Source organism: Colias eurytheme, chromosome 10, assembly GCF_061535395.1.
Source record: "Colias eurytheme isolate Ceu_HAF_F1 chromosome 10, ilColEury1 Martin Lab GWU primary, whole genome shotgun sequence".
Classification (NCBI taxonomy): Eukaryota; Metazoa; Arthropoda; class Insecta; order Lepidoptera; family Pieridae; genus Colias; species Colias eurytheme.
In genome coordinates this window covers 10,716,709-10,729,455 of record NC_142989.1, presented here as the reverse complement: position 1 = coordinate 10,729,455, position 12,747 = coordinate 10,716,709, and the positions used below count along the sequence as shown (strand labels likewise).

The 12,747-nt window shown below is 33.4% G+C and overlaps 1 protein-coding gene across 2 annotated transcripts in view; it reads left to right on the top strand.

Annotated features, from left to right (window-relative positions):
* The window catches only part of Gpdh1 (Glycerol-3-phosphate dehydrogenase 1), a 33,272-nt gene that overhangs the window by 5,082 nt on the left and 15,443 nt on the right, over nucleotides 1-12,747 (top strand). For both annotated transcript variants that reach the window (XM_090106080.1, XM_090106079.1), the window contains exon 4: nucleotides 10,353-10,460. In XM_090106080.1, the coding sequence (XP_089962206.1) occupies nucleotides 10,353-10,460 (108 nt within the window). The remainder of the gene's footprint in view (nucleotides 1-10,352; nucleotides 10,461-12,747) is intronic.

Here is a 12,747-nt window from a genome sequence, read left to right as displayed (position 1 = left end):
AAGAGGAAGCGGATGAGGATGAGGATGATAGGAAATTATAATCAAAATTAAAAAACAAAAACTTTTAAAATTAAAAATTAAAACAAAAGCCATTCTCCTGTCTCTACATATTGATGTTTAAGGTTAGGGGAGGTTAGCTCACCCGATCGCGTATTTACAAAGCCTGTAAGTACTATAGTAGTAGTATACTATTTGAGTCACGAGCCGGACTCAGATGAGCTTTTGTTTATGCATATTACTCGAAAAAACCCACAGAAAAAACCTAATCTATATCAGTGCCAGAAGTGACATTAGGCGATTTCCACAAAAAAAAACTAACTGGTAGATATTATTATGTAAGCTTAAACAACTTGTTTGTTTTTTATTTTAAAATGACTTTTGACAAACATTATTTGGTAAAATATGTTTCTTCTGAGTATGAGAGAAAATGTTATATTATTATGTTTAGAGATAAGTGTTAGGCGCAGATATAAATATGGCGGTATAACTCTACTCTTGTTCGTTACTAGAGTCCGACTCGTAACTCAAATACATAGTTTAAATAGGCTTTGTAAATTTGCCGCCCGATCGGATCAGCATCCTCATAAATATCCTCTAAATTTTGAGGAAGCGATAGCGGAAGAGGATTTTTTTATTTTCATTTTCGAGGATGCGGTAACGGTAGAGGAACCCAAAATATTGCGGAACTTCCGCATTATGAGGAAGCGGAAGAGGAATCCTCAACAACCCTAATACAGACACACGGACGTCCAAGACAGAACTTTTTTAAACTGTTTTTTAACTAGTTTAAATAACAAAAATGACATCAAAAATATCATGAACGTTAAAAATAGTGTTTTTTCTTAATATGTGTGTGTATGTATTATCTTACAAGTGCAATGTATGATACATAAAGACATTTTAAGTTTGAAAAATCAGATGTTTTGCGCGAAGTGACAGTAGTACCCACCTCAACGCTTCGCTTATGAGGCGTGCAATTGCGTCCTCTAAAAAATGCAAGGTTAGGGCTAAAAAATGTAACATTTCAATGGATCACTAATAAAAGTAACAAAATGAATTTTTAAAGTTATCTTCTGGAATCAATTTCAATAAAAATATAAAAAAATAATACTATCAAGTATGAAGATGATCTATAAAATGGATTGCGCTATGTTTACGTGATCTTTTGTTTCGCGAAGGACTGAAAATTTCTCTTAACCTCTTATTGGATTCCGTATTTAGGCATTTGATATTCGTATTGGAGTTTAGGTATACGATAAATTTAATTTAAAATTAAAGATATATTAATTGTTAAATGAATGAGCACAACTTTATTATTATTATTTATGGGAGTTCACTGCACCAGCGCTCCTTAGGATGGACCGCCTATTTTTGTCACTTCGTTCATCGCTGTTCGAGAGTGACTTCGTGACCACCATGGACTTAGATCATTAAGTAATCGATAACACTCGCAGGTGTTTCCCCTTTTGTCGAGGTATAAGATTATTCGAATCGAAAAATCTTATGCTTTCATAAAAACTACTTGTGTAATCGATTACAAACACTCTGCGTTTTCCTAGGCTAAAACATCGAAAGGACGTCTGCGAGTGCTCCGCTAAAAATGCCGTTTTGCAATGTCAAGCCTTGCAGAAGCAATTCAAACATGTCGAATATTAAAAAAGATGGAATAACCTTTCATTTGTGTATATTTTTTTAACGTACATTTCTAATTAAATGCAATTTCTAATAATCGTCGATGTATCGTTTAGCGATATGATCAAGACAAATAATCGAGTCGTTTACTCGATCATTGATGCGGCCCCACGAGACTATCATGGAAAGAAAATATACAAATTTAATCTTTATGAACTAAGAGATAAAGTTGAATTTAAAACCCGATAATGAACCGCATTCCTTACGAGTCTATCTTTTAGCCCCTTGACCACCGAGCGGCCCGATCGGACCACGGCCCACGGGCCACGACACAATAGATTTTCTATTGTGTCTGTGATTCCGGGGGCTGAGGCATTAAAGAAATACAAAGGAGAATGGGCAAATTGGGCCTGAAACTTGGGCTAGGACCAATACACACGAAATATTGTTGTTGTGATAGATCATTACACATACCTTACGAAATAAATAAAATAAAAAAATAAATCAACCGGGTTCTTGTACAGTCAAGGTAAAAAGTTTTATTTATTTGGCTATTATTTTTCGCACAATAACGGTGTTTTTAATTCGAGTGAAGTAAATATGAATCAAAATGTCACTGGAGTGTTTAAGTTTAACCACAAAAAACGTCTAACTACGTTGAATTACAATAAAGTGAATAAACACGGTTTATGTACCTGTTACAAAACATAATATTAGTGTATTTCGTTTATTAGAAGGCTTATGATTAGTACGTATTTGTAAGTGAAAGTGAATTGGAGTAACATAAAGATATTGTCATTGTCTTATAACAGTTATTTATTGCAAAAAATATTATACACAAAGAAATAAAACTTGATGTGACTGTACAAAAACCCGGTTGATTATTTTTTTATATATATTTTTCCCGTTATGTATGTGTTATGATCTATTATAAAAACAATATCTCATGTGTATTGGTCCAACTCAAGGGTTCAGGCCCAACTTCCATAGTAAAATGCCCATTCTCCTTTAATCTTTATGATCTAAGTTATAAAGTTGAATTTAGAACGCGATATTGAACCGCACTCCCCACGAGACAACTTGGAATGAAATACAAATTTAATCTTTATGAACTTAGGGATAGAGTTGAATTTAAAAACTCGTCGCTTAAAAGGTCATAAATTTTTACGACTTTCGTGACACAAATTATTTTTGTGAATGTGTGATTGTGTTTCAATAGTGTGAGTTACCTTCCCCGCACCAAAATCAGCAGAAAGTTTAGTTAGAACATTTGCCAGCGTACTCCATCCATTACTTAATGATCTAAGACCATGGACCACGTTGCTATGAACTGTTTTTGTCAAAGAATTACTCGAACAATTAGAGCATAAATTTCTACGTAAGATGTATAGGTGCCCGTAGCTGTATTGATGAGTCTCGTACTTAAAAACCGATAGATGCTGGTTCAAATCATTGCCGTACATCTTTTTTTTTCCTTTCCCGTATTTTATGGTCATATAAATAATACTGTTTACAAGGGAATAATTAAGAAGAAAAAAGATATAGACATTTTTTTTAACAGAAAATAAAGAATTTAAATAATATATATTACTAGCGGTCCGCCCCGGCTTCGCCCGTGGTACATATTTACGTTTTCTCTACATAAAAACCATCCTCGTACTTCAAGGAATATAATAAAAAAAGAATTATCGAAATCGGTTCAGCCGTTCTCGAGTTATGCGCTTACCAACACATTTTGCGATTCATTTTTATATATAAGACTAGCAGTCCGCCCCGGCTTCGCCCGTGGTACATATTCACGTTTTCTCTACATAAGAACCATCCTCGAACTTCAAGGAATATTATAAAAAAAGAATTAACGAAATCGGTTAATCCGTTCTCAAGTTATGCGCTTACCAACACATTTTGGGATTCATTTTTATATTATAAAGATATACACTACTCTGATCACTATGTCGAATGTTTGTAGTGGGTGTCGAAATCTTATTAAAGGTACTCTCTTCCTTAAGATGCTCCACAATCCTATATAAGTTACTCTATGATGCTCCACCACCGCGTTGCTATGAACTGTATTTATCAAAGAAATACTCGAACAATTAGAGCATAAAGGAGAATGACCACGGGTGGTATCGGTAAAATTTTAGTTGTGCCACGTATTCGTGATATTGTTAATTCCTATTTGTATTTATAATGATCATATGTATCAATATTAAGTCTTAATTATACCGGATAAATTGAAATAATAGTAAAAGTTATTCTTTTGAAACATGTATGACCACGTATGGAATCGGTAAAATACTAGTTGTGTCACGTGTTCGTGATATTGTTAATTCCTATTTGTATTTATAATGATCATATTTATCACTATTAAGTCGTAATTATACCGAATAAATAGAAATAAAAGTAAAAGTTTCTGTTTTGACACATTATATCTATCTCTCTTGCAAGCGTCCTGCGTCATATGTCATAGTTGAATGAATGTGTTCGACGCATTGTTCGACGTTATTTATTTTGAATTATAATGTTTATTACGATTTACTTTTCACATTTGTCTTGTAAATTAAAATATTACCTATGTAATAAATGTAAAACTTAACGTTCATCGTTAGTATAAACTCGATAAAGTATTTTTTTGAAGCGTTGAATAAAACTATTGTTTTATTTTTATTGTCGTGAACTGCGGCTTATTTACATAAAAACTTTAATCGTTTCTAAAAGTACTAACATCAAGCTTTAAATTGAGCTATATTTCATCTTGACACAATAAGTTTGATTGCGATACCAAGTGCCATAGTCACTTGGGCAATCTCCTTTCAATATAAGACGTATAAGTGCCGGTAGCTGTGTTGACTGAGTCTCGTACTTTAAAATCGATAGATGCTGGTTCAAATCATCGCTGTTCATCCACATTTTTTTTTCTTTTCCCGTATTTTAAGGGTCATATAAATAATACTGTTTACAAGAGAATACTTAAGAAGAAAAAAGAAAAGACATTTTTTTTAACAGAAAATAAAGAATATACAGGGTGTAATCGTTAAGTGTGCACAAGCGATTATTCCGTAACTATTGCAGATATCAAAAAACTTTAAACTGATATCGAAAGTACTTAACCTAATGAGTAAAATGGCCGTAATAAATTTTTAAAAATAAAACGAGAAATAACCAAAAATGTTACATTAAACGCTCCCATACAATTTATTTCCCATACATTTTGTATTCATAGTAGATTTTCGAAGTGACGTCCTTATTGTGCAATACAATGAGGAGGTCTATTTACAGTTTCTAAATGAACTTCCCTCCAAATTTGCGAAGTAATTAAAGCAGAAAACCAAAAAAACAAAAAAAAAAGCTAAAATCTTTCATATTAAATGTATAGGTTGATCCAAAAGTAATGATAATTGGGTATTTCCTGTGCACATAAAAATATAAAATAAATGTTTTATGCTTGCTCATGTAATCACTAAGTTATCACAAAAAAATTATATCTACAGGCCACGTTTACAAGTATTAACATTAATTTTAATGTGAACAGTGCGAGCCAGAATGTTTCCCGACGAAAAGAAGAAACAACGATTCGACATTTAGAGGGTGAATTTCTAAATTTTTAATGAGATCAGGATAATTTTTTGTCACGATCTGTGACCATGGGCGTTACCTGGGTTCACCATGTTTATGCTGAAACCAAGAAACAATCAATGGCCTGGATGCGAGCTTCCAAAGTGACGGTGAAGATTTTCAAAGTGAAAATTAGTGGGATAGATTAAAGCCGTAGTTTTTTGGGACGCTGAAGAAATGTGGAATATTTTAAAAAGGTAGCCACTACTACACAGGGCTCTTACTACACAGACCAAATTAAAAGATTGCGGGTAGGTTAGTAAGAAAAAGAGACATGGCAAACTTCAGTCTTGAATGTTGGTTCACCAAGACAACGCACCAGATCACAAAGCGTCAGTTGCGATGGCTGCCAATCAAAAATCGGCATTGAAAATGCTTGAACACCCACCCTGTTTGTAAGATCTAGCTCCTAGTTAATTCTATCTTTTACCTCGGCACAAGAAACACCGTCGATACAAGAAATTTTAAGACGACAGCGAAGTGATGGCCGATTTTGAGGGGTTTTTGTAGATGAAGTCAAAGTTTTTTTTTTTCTAAGTTAAGAAAAAAAAATATCGAAGTATATTATCTAGTTAGAAGACTATCTAGAGAAATACATAATTATTTTAACTGTAATGACCTTGTTTAATATTGATTATCATTACTTTTGGATCAACCCATGTACATGGGATATTCATATCTCATACTAAATGTATGGGAGGGTTTAAAGTTAATTTTTTAGATATTTCTCGTATTATTTTTAAAAATTTATTATGGCCATTTTACTCATTAGGTTAAGTACTTTCGATATCAGTTTAAAGTTTTTTGATATCTGTAATAGTTACGGAATAATCGCCTGTGCACACTTAACGATTACACCCTGTATATAATATACACTACTCTGATCACTATGTTGAATGTTTGTAGTGGGTGTCGAAATCTTATTAAAGGTACTCACTTCCTTAAGATGCTCCACCACCGCGTTGCTATGAACTGTATTTATCAAAGAAATACTCGAACAATTATTAGAGCATAAATTTCAATGTAAGACGTATAAGTGCCTGTAGCTGTGTTGACTGAGTCTCGTACTTTAAAATCGATAGATGCTGGTTCAAATCATCGCTGTACATCCACATTTTTTTTTCTTTTCCCGTATTTTATGGTCATATAAATAATACTGTTTACAAGGGAATACTTAAGAAGAAAAAAGATATAGACATTTTTTTAACAGAAAATAAAGAATATATATAATATAATTATATTATATACACTACTCTGATCACTATGTCGAATGTTTGTAGTGGGTGTCGAAATCGTAATAGAGGTACTCACTTCCTTAGATGCTCCCTAAAAACTAAAATAATAATTCAAAAACACCGGAGTTTTTAAAACAACGCCCTCTAGATGTAATAATTGAAAATCGATAGTTTGCTGTTTCCTTAGTTCTAAAATTGGTCACTAGGTGGCGCTTTTAAAACTGCAAATTAAATAATAAGCTCAAATGAGAGCGCCATCTAGCAATAAGCTGAAATTACGGGGTACGATCTCTAGTATGACAATCATCAGTCCTCTTTAGATTCTATTAGTCCATGATACTATGTAGGTCTTTGATATTGATATACTAAAACGTTTTAATCAGCCGTTTTATCGCGTCGAAAGGCCTTTGTACTCGTAAACAAAGTCTAGCAAAATGTCGATGATTAATTACATGACGTAAACACAGTGTAAATATGTTGGTAAATATCAATGTTTTCGTAATTTTCACATACTTGAATTAATGACTGTCTAAAAAAATGAATAATAAACAACATATTTTGAAATGGAATCACGTTAAATTGGGATGCTATTGTAGTTATAGATAACACATTGTGTAAACAGGGCACGTTATACGGTGTTGTGTATGTAATAAACAACTGAAATGAGGTTAATAATTTAATATCCATCATAATATAGTCCCGTAGATTCTCCCAATCCATGATCGACTCTTGCTATTTAACTTTTTAGCACGTTTTTATTACACTTTCACCTGTAACTTTAGCCTCGATTTTGACCCACTTTTAACGGACTGATTTAATTCAAAGTTTGTACACTTAAGGATCGGTGACATTGCAATAATTTCAAGAATTAATCTAAAAGCGTGTTTTTTTTAACAAATAAAAAAAAATTCTTAGAGTTAGCGCGCTCGAGCAACTTTGTCTCCGCAACTATTTTGTCTCTCCACCCATGGGGCTAGTATGAAAGTGCGCGCACGTAGCGACGCAACTCCCCATACAATTGATGGGAGAGACAAAATAGTTGCGGAGACAAAGTTGCTCGTGCGCGCTAGCTCTTCGAAGCGTAGACAGAGAATCCAATAGACACCGGCAATGCGTGTCGCAGAAAGAGATAAAAAAAGAATACGTCACAATATTTAGGGTTGCCATGTGAGGGAAAATTTACCCCGCAATTTGTAAGATACAAATCTCTCAATATTATTCACATAACATAAGTGGATAATAATGAGATATATATTACATTACATACTTACATGTTTATACTAATAATATTATAAAGAGGAAATGTTTGTAATTATGTATGTATGAATGTATGGTTTTCACGCATAAACTACTGGACCGATTTCAAAAATTCTTTCACCATTAGAAAGCTGCATCTTCACTGAGCAACATAGGCTATATTGCATTTTCAAAAAAATTAGAGATCCTTCCCAAAAATGCAATAATGTATCCTTAATAAAAATTCTGTCATCGCCTGCGCTGCGGAATCTATTGAAAATAGAACAAATAAATGTTCTACGGTATTATAGAATGGACCAATATCTACAAGAAAGTCCGCGATATTCCATTCAAAAGATATAACGAATTTTTAAAAGTGTCAATTTACAGAAAATAGTAGGTATACTGTTTAATACAATGAGGAGGCGTAGTGCGGGACGGGGTGAAGGTGAGGAGGGAAGGGATATTCGCAGGAACTACTTTGATTCCGATTAGAAAAATTATTTCAGTGTTAGATAGCCCATTGATCGAGGAAGGCTATAGTGGGCTATATTGTACCATAACACTTAGACCAACAGGAGTGGAGCCACGCGGGTGAAACCGCGGAGCGCAGCTAGTATATAATAAACATATTACTTTTAGATGGGTAATACATATTATTATGTATATACACATACCTATATATTATATAATATGTATATATATATTTATATATATAATTATCAAAATCCCATATGAAAATGTATATGTAATGATAATGTAGATGAAAACTCGATTATTTTTTATTAGTTTATTATTTTTTATAAAATAAAATAAAAAAAATAAAAGAATGTTTATTTTCGTAAGTACATATTAACAGATACACACGTTAATTATATAGACCGACCCGCGAAGGCGCAAAAAAAAACGAAATTTACTTAATAATAATTTATTGTAATAAAAAAATTACATTTAAATTATCTCTAACTTAATTAACTACGTCCCTCCGGTTCAATGTTGGAACTAAGAGTGTCCATTGTCTTCGGCGGGGCAGCGCGCGTCGCGTTGGTGGTGATTGTAATACTTTCTAACCTTCGGTTTTGGTTTCCAATCTGTTCATCCTGTAGCTACAATCCAAATTTGTCGTAAATTATCCGGTTCAGGAAAACTGGAACAAGCCATTGAATATTTCAGATTCTATATTTAATTAAATACACACTGCAGACTATATATTATTATTTCCCATAATAGTGGGTAACAATTTGTAGAAAAGTTGGCAACACAAAAATTTTTAGGTTAAAATTTATAATTGTTATTTTTGTGGTTTTTAAACAATGTATTCAAGTCAACAGCACGTGATACACAATATATTAACACGCTAAAATATCATGAAGGCCTATAAACTGATAAAGAGTTGTATACTTACGAGTGAAAAGACAATCCAGGCATTTTCGTTCCACTATCACTTTTACACCCTTTAACGCTACACCGCGCCATGGTATTATTTTATAAGGTATTTACAGTGAGTCTAAATAATTTAAAACCAAACATACCATGAATTATGTAACTTAGAACATGTAAAAACTATATTTTTATGGAAGACGATAGCTAGCTGTCAAACTTTGTTTATCAAAGTAGATTGCTATTCTTGAAAAAAGTGGCACGCTGCGTGAAACAAAAAATTTTATCGTTCTCTCTCATTTCTTTACACAACACCGGCATAAGTTGCTCTTTTTCTTGTGTGAATGCGACATAAGATATCAATTTGTCTATTGGTTTCTCTGTCTACGCTTCGAAGAGTCGAATATCCGTCAGTTGACGAGACAGATCAAACTTGGCACACAAATGTTCGCGCCAAGTGTGAGATAATCATTTTTTGCAGCTATATTAACTGTACATGAGACTTGGCGTAGTGTGCACGTAACAGTGGCCTTGTGTCACGTGTCTCGTGTTCGTTAACACGCTCGTGTGAAGTGACGTGACACTTCCTGGATGCGTGCTTCGAATTGTTTGGGATTAGTACGAATTCTTGCTGAAATCAGTGGATTGTCGCCATTTATGTAGGACTTATAAGTGGGATTTAGATGCTGCATTTTACGATGCATGTTTTAAGTAGAAATCTATTGAGGTATAATCATTCTGTACATATGAACGTAATGAATATTTCTCCTTAATGCAATCAGCTAAAAATGAAAAAAAGTTGACCTTTTGCAACAATAGTCATTTAGGCACGCTATTAATAAACAATCTGCGATCAGTTTTATGATAAGTAACTGATTTATAGGCAATGCGTCATATATTCGGATGATTTGATTTATTATCCAGAAGTAATTTTTAACCAATTAGTTATGCATTCTTCCAAGAACATTCGCTCTCTAAATCTGTTAATCCATACTAATATTATAAATGCGAAAGTAACTCTGTCTGTCTGTCTGTTACTCAATCACGCCTGAACTACTGAACCAATTTGCATGAAATTTGTATTTTGATACCCGAGAAAGGACATAGGATAGGTTTTATCCCGGAAATCCTACGGGAACGGGTTTTTCTCTGAAAACGCGGGCGAAGCCGCGGGCGGAAAGCTAGTTCTTAATATATTCTATAGTCAATATACCCTCTACTTAAATTACAAGCTACATGAATGTTTGTTGGCAGGGCTTCGACATCGCGGAAGGTGGTGGCATTGACCTCATATCCCACATCATCACCAGGTGCCTGAAGATCCCCTGCGCGGTGCTCATGGGTGCCAATATCGCTTCTGAGGTAAAGTATTATACTGTAATGTCAAATGTGTAATATATTTGACTTATAAGCCAGTATATTGAACTTTAATCGTTTTGTAACAAAACTTGTTTGACTTTGTAGTCTGGGTTTAATACAGGTCAAGTTTTTCGGTAGGTTTTAAGGATCGGTTATTATTGTAGGATCCCCTTCTGAGGACTTGTAATAAGATGTGTAATTGGCTTATAATATTTTGAATAGAATTGTTATAGGATATTTCGTATTGATAATTTCCTACACTAGTGTTTACGAGAAAACGATATACAATATGTTACTAGTAATGTTGTCTTTGTTTGCCTTACTATAGCTGTATTTTATGTTTATTTCTGTGTGTGCAATAAAGAATTATGTATCCATCTAATGTTAAATTCCGGTAACCTTATGATATTTAAAAAACAAAACCTCCAATTCAAAAATTGTAGCGTATTTTTAACCTAAGTTAATTAGGTACGTCTACGTAATTTTTAACGTTCTCATGAACGTTGCCCCAAAAAATTTTGTTCATTGCTATCTTATTTAAAACTCGTAATAAAGAGTATTATAAAAACTAGTTTCTAGTTGTTAGAAAAAAACTAATTTCCGTGTACCGCAACATAATTTCATTGGTAAACTAGCGGTCCGCCCCGGCTTCGCCCGTGGTACATATGAAAAATAGATGTTGGCCGATTCTCAGACTTACCCGATATGCAGAGAAAATTTCATGAGAATCTGTCCACCCGTTTCGGAGGAGTATGCAGACTAACATTGTGACACGAGAATTTTATATATAAGATGTAAATATTTAAGTTTTACTAAAACGTAGTATACTGGTGAGCGGAATTATTACAAACGGAGCAAATAATTTACCTTCGTTGGTCTGTTTCTATTTATATCGCGTCACCTTGGCTTTTGCATTTAACAGCATTATATAAAGGGCTGCAAGTCTTATATTTGTGGTATACTTTAATTAAAGTGGAAATAGGTGTTTTTACATTTTCAGTTTTCTATCAATATTATTTAAATATTGAATTCTTAACTCATACATTAAGAAAGAAAAAATGTAACTATGATCGATTAGTTTTGAATATAAAAAAATGTATGCGTGTACTAGAGTACACACGTAAGAAGTGAAACTTCTTTATGACCTTAAAAATGTCACGAGTATGGCGTAACGCAAAAATGTCACGCGTACGGCGTAACGCAAAAATGTCACGCGTACGGCGTAACGCAAAAATGTTACACTAAATTTTTGTCCAACCCCGATAAAGAAGTTTCACTTCAAAAATAAATTATTCGACTACCATAAAAATACGATACCACAATAGTTTAAAGGTCTGTTAATTTAGTCCTAATTGATATCTTATACAAACATTCAAATACATTGGTATGATAACATATTTGATATCAGAGTAAACTTCGTTTTATAAATAAAAAAGTCCCAACCCGAAAAATTTAACGTTTACATGATGTTACTTAGAAATAATGCACTTTTATACTTGTCAAAGTTGTGGAATATTTTCATAATGCTGTAGTTACATAAATTTAAATAAAAGAAAAACAGTAAGTTACTTCGAAGATACGGTAGTAATATCGTACAATGTACGTATATATATATTGTATATTTGTATATTTCCTAGGTAACAGCAAAAGAACCTTCGTTTTTCTTTTTGTAGTGCTAATTAGTGGCTTTAAAGTAATTATAAATCTTGTGGAATATTGTTTTTTATAATATATCCTGTGACCTTGCATATAATTAATCTCATTTAAACGCAAAAAAAAAATTAAATGCTACAATTTATTTGTATGCACAAGACGTCTGTATTTTATTTTATACTAAATAATATATTTAACACGACGTTTCGACGTGAAATTCTACACCTTAGCTATTTCAAATAATCAAATATGTACTTGATTGTATTTTCTAGTATAGTAGCGAGACTAAAATCAAAGTACAACTGCATACTATAACAGGAAAATTGTTCAAATTGACGTATAAAAAAATGTGTGCGTGTACTAGTGTACACACGTAAGAAGTGAAACTTCTTTATGACCTTATTTTTCAAAAAATAATTTACTAAGTATATGCGACTTTACTTGAATACGTCGAATCACGCGTGGTAGGGATAAGAAAAAAATAGCGCGTAACACCTTGGCCACGGACACCGGCGGCGCGACCGACGGCGCGACGGGCGGCGCGGCAATTCGCGCGGCGCGGTAAGCACGCCACGGGCAGTTGCGTTCGCCGCCGCGACCAGTGTAGACGAGGAGACGAGATGGCTTTATCAAAGTT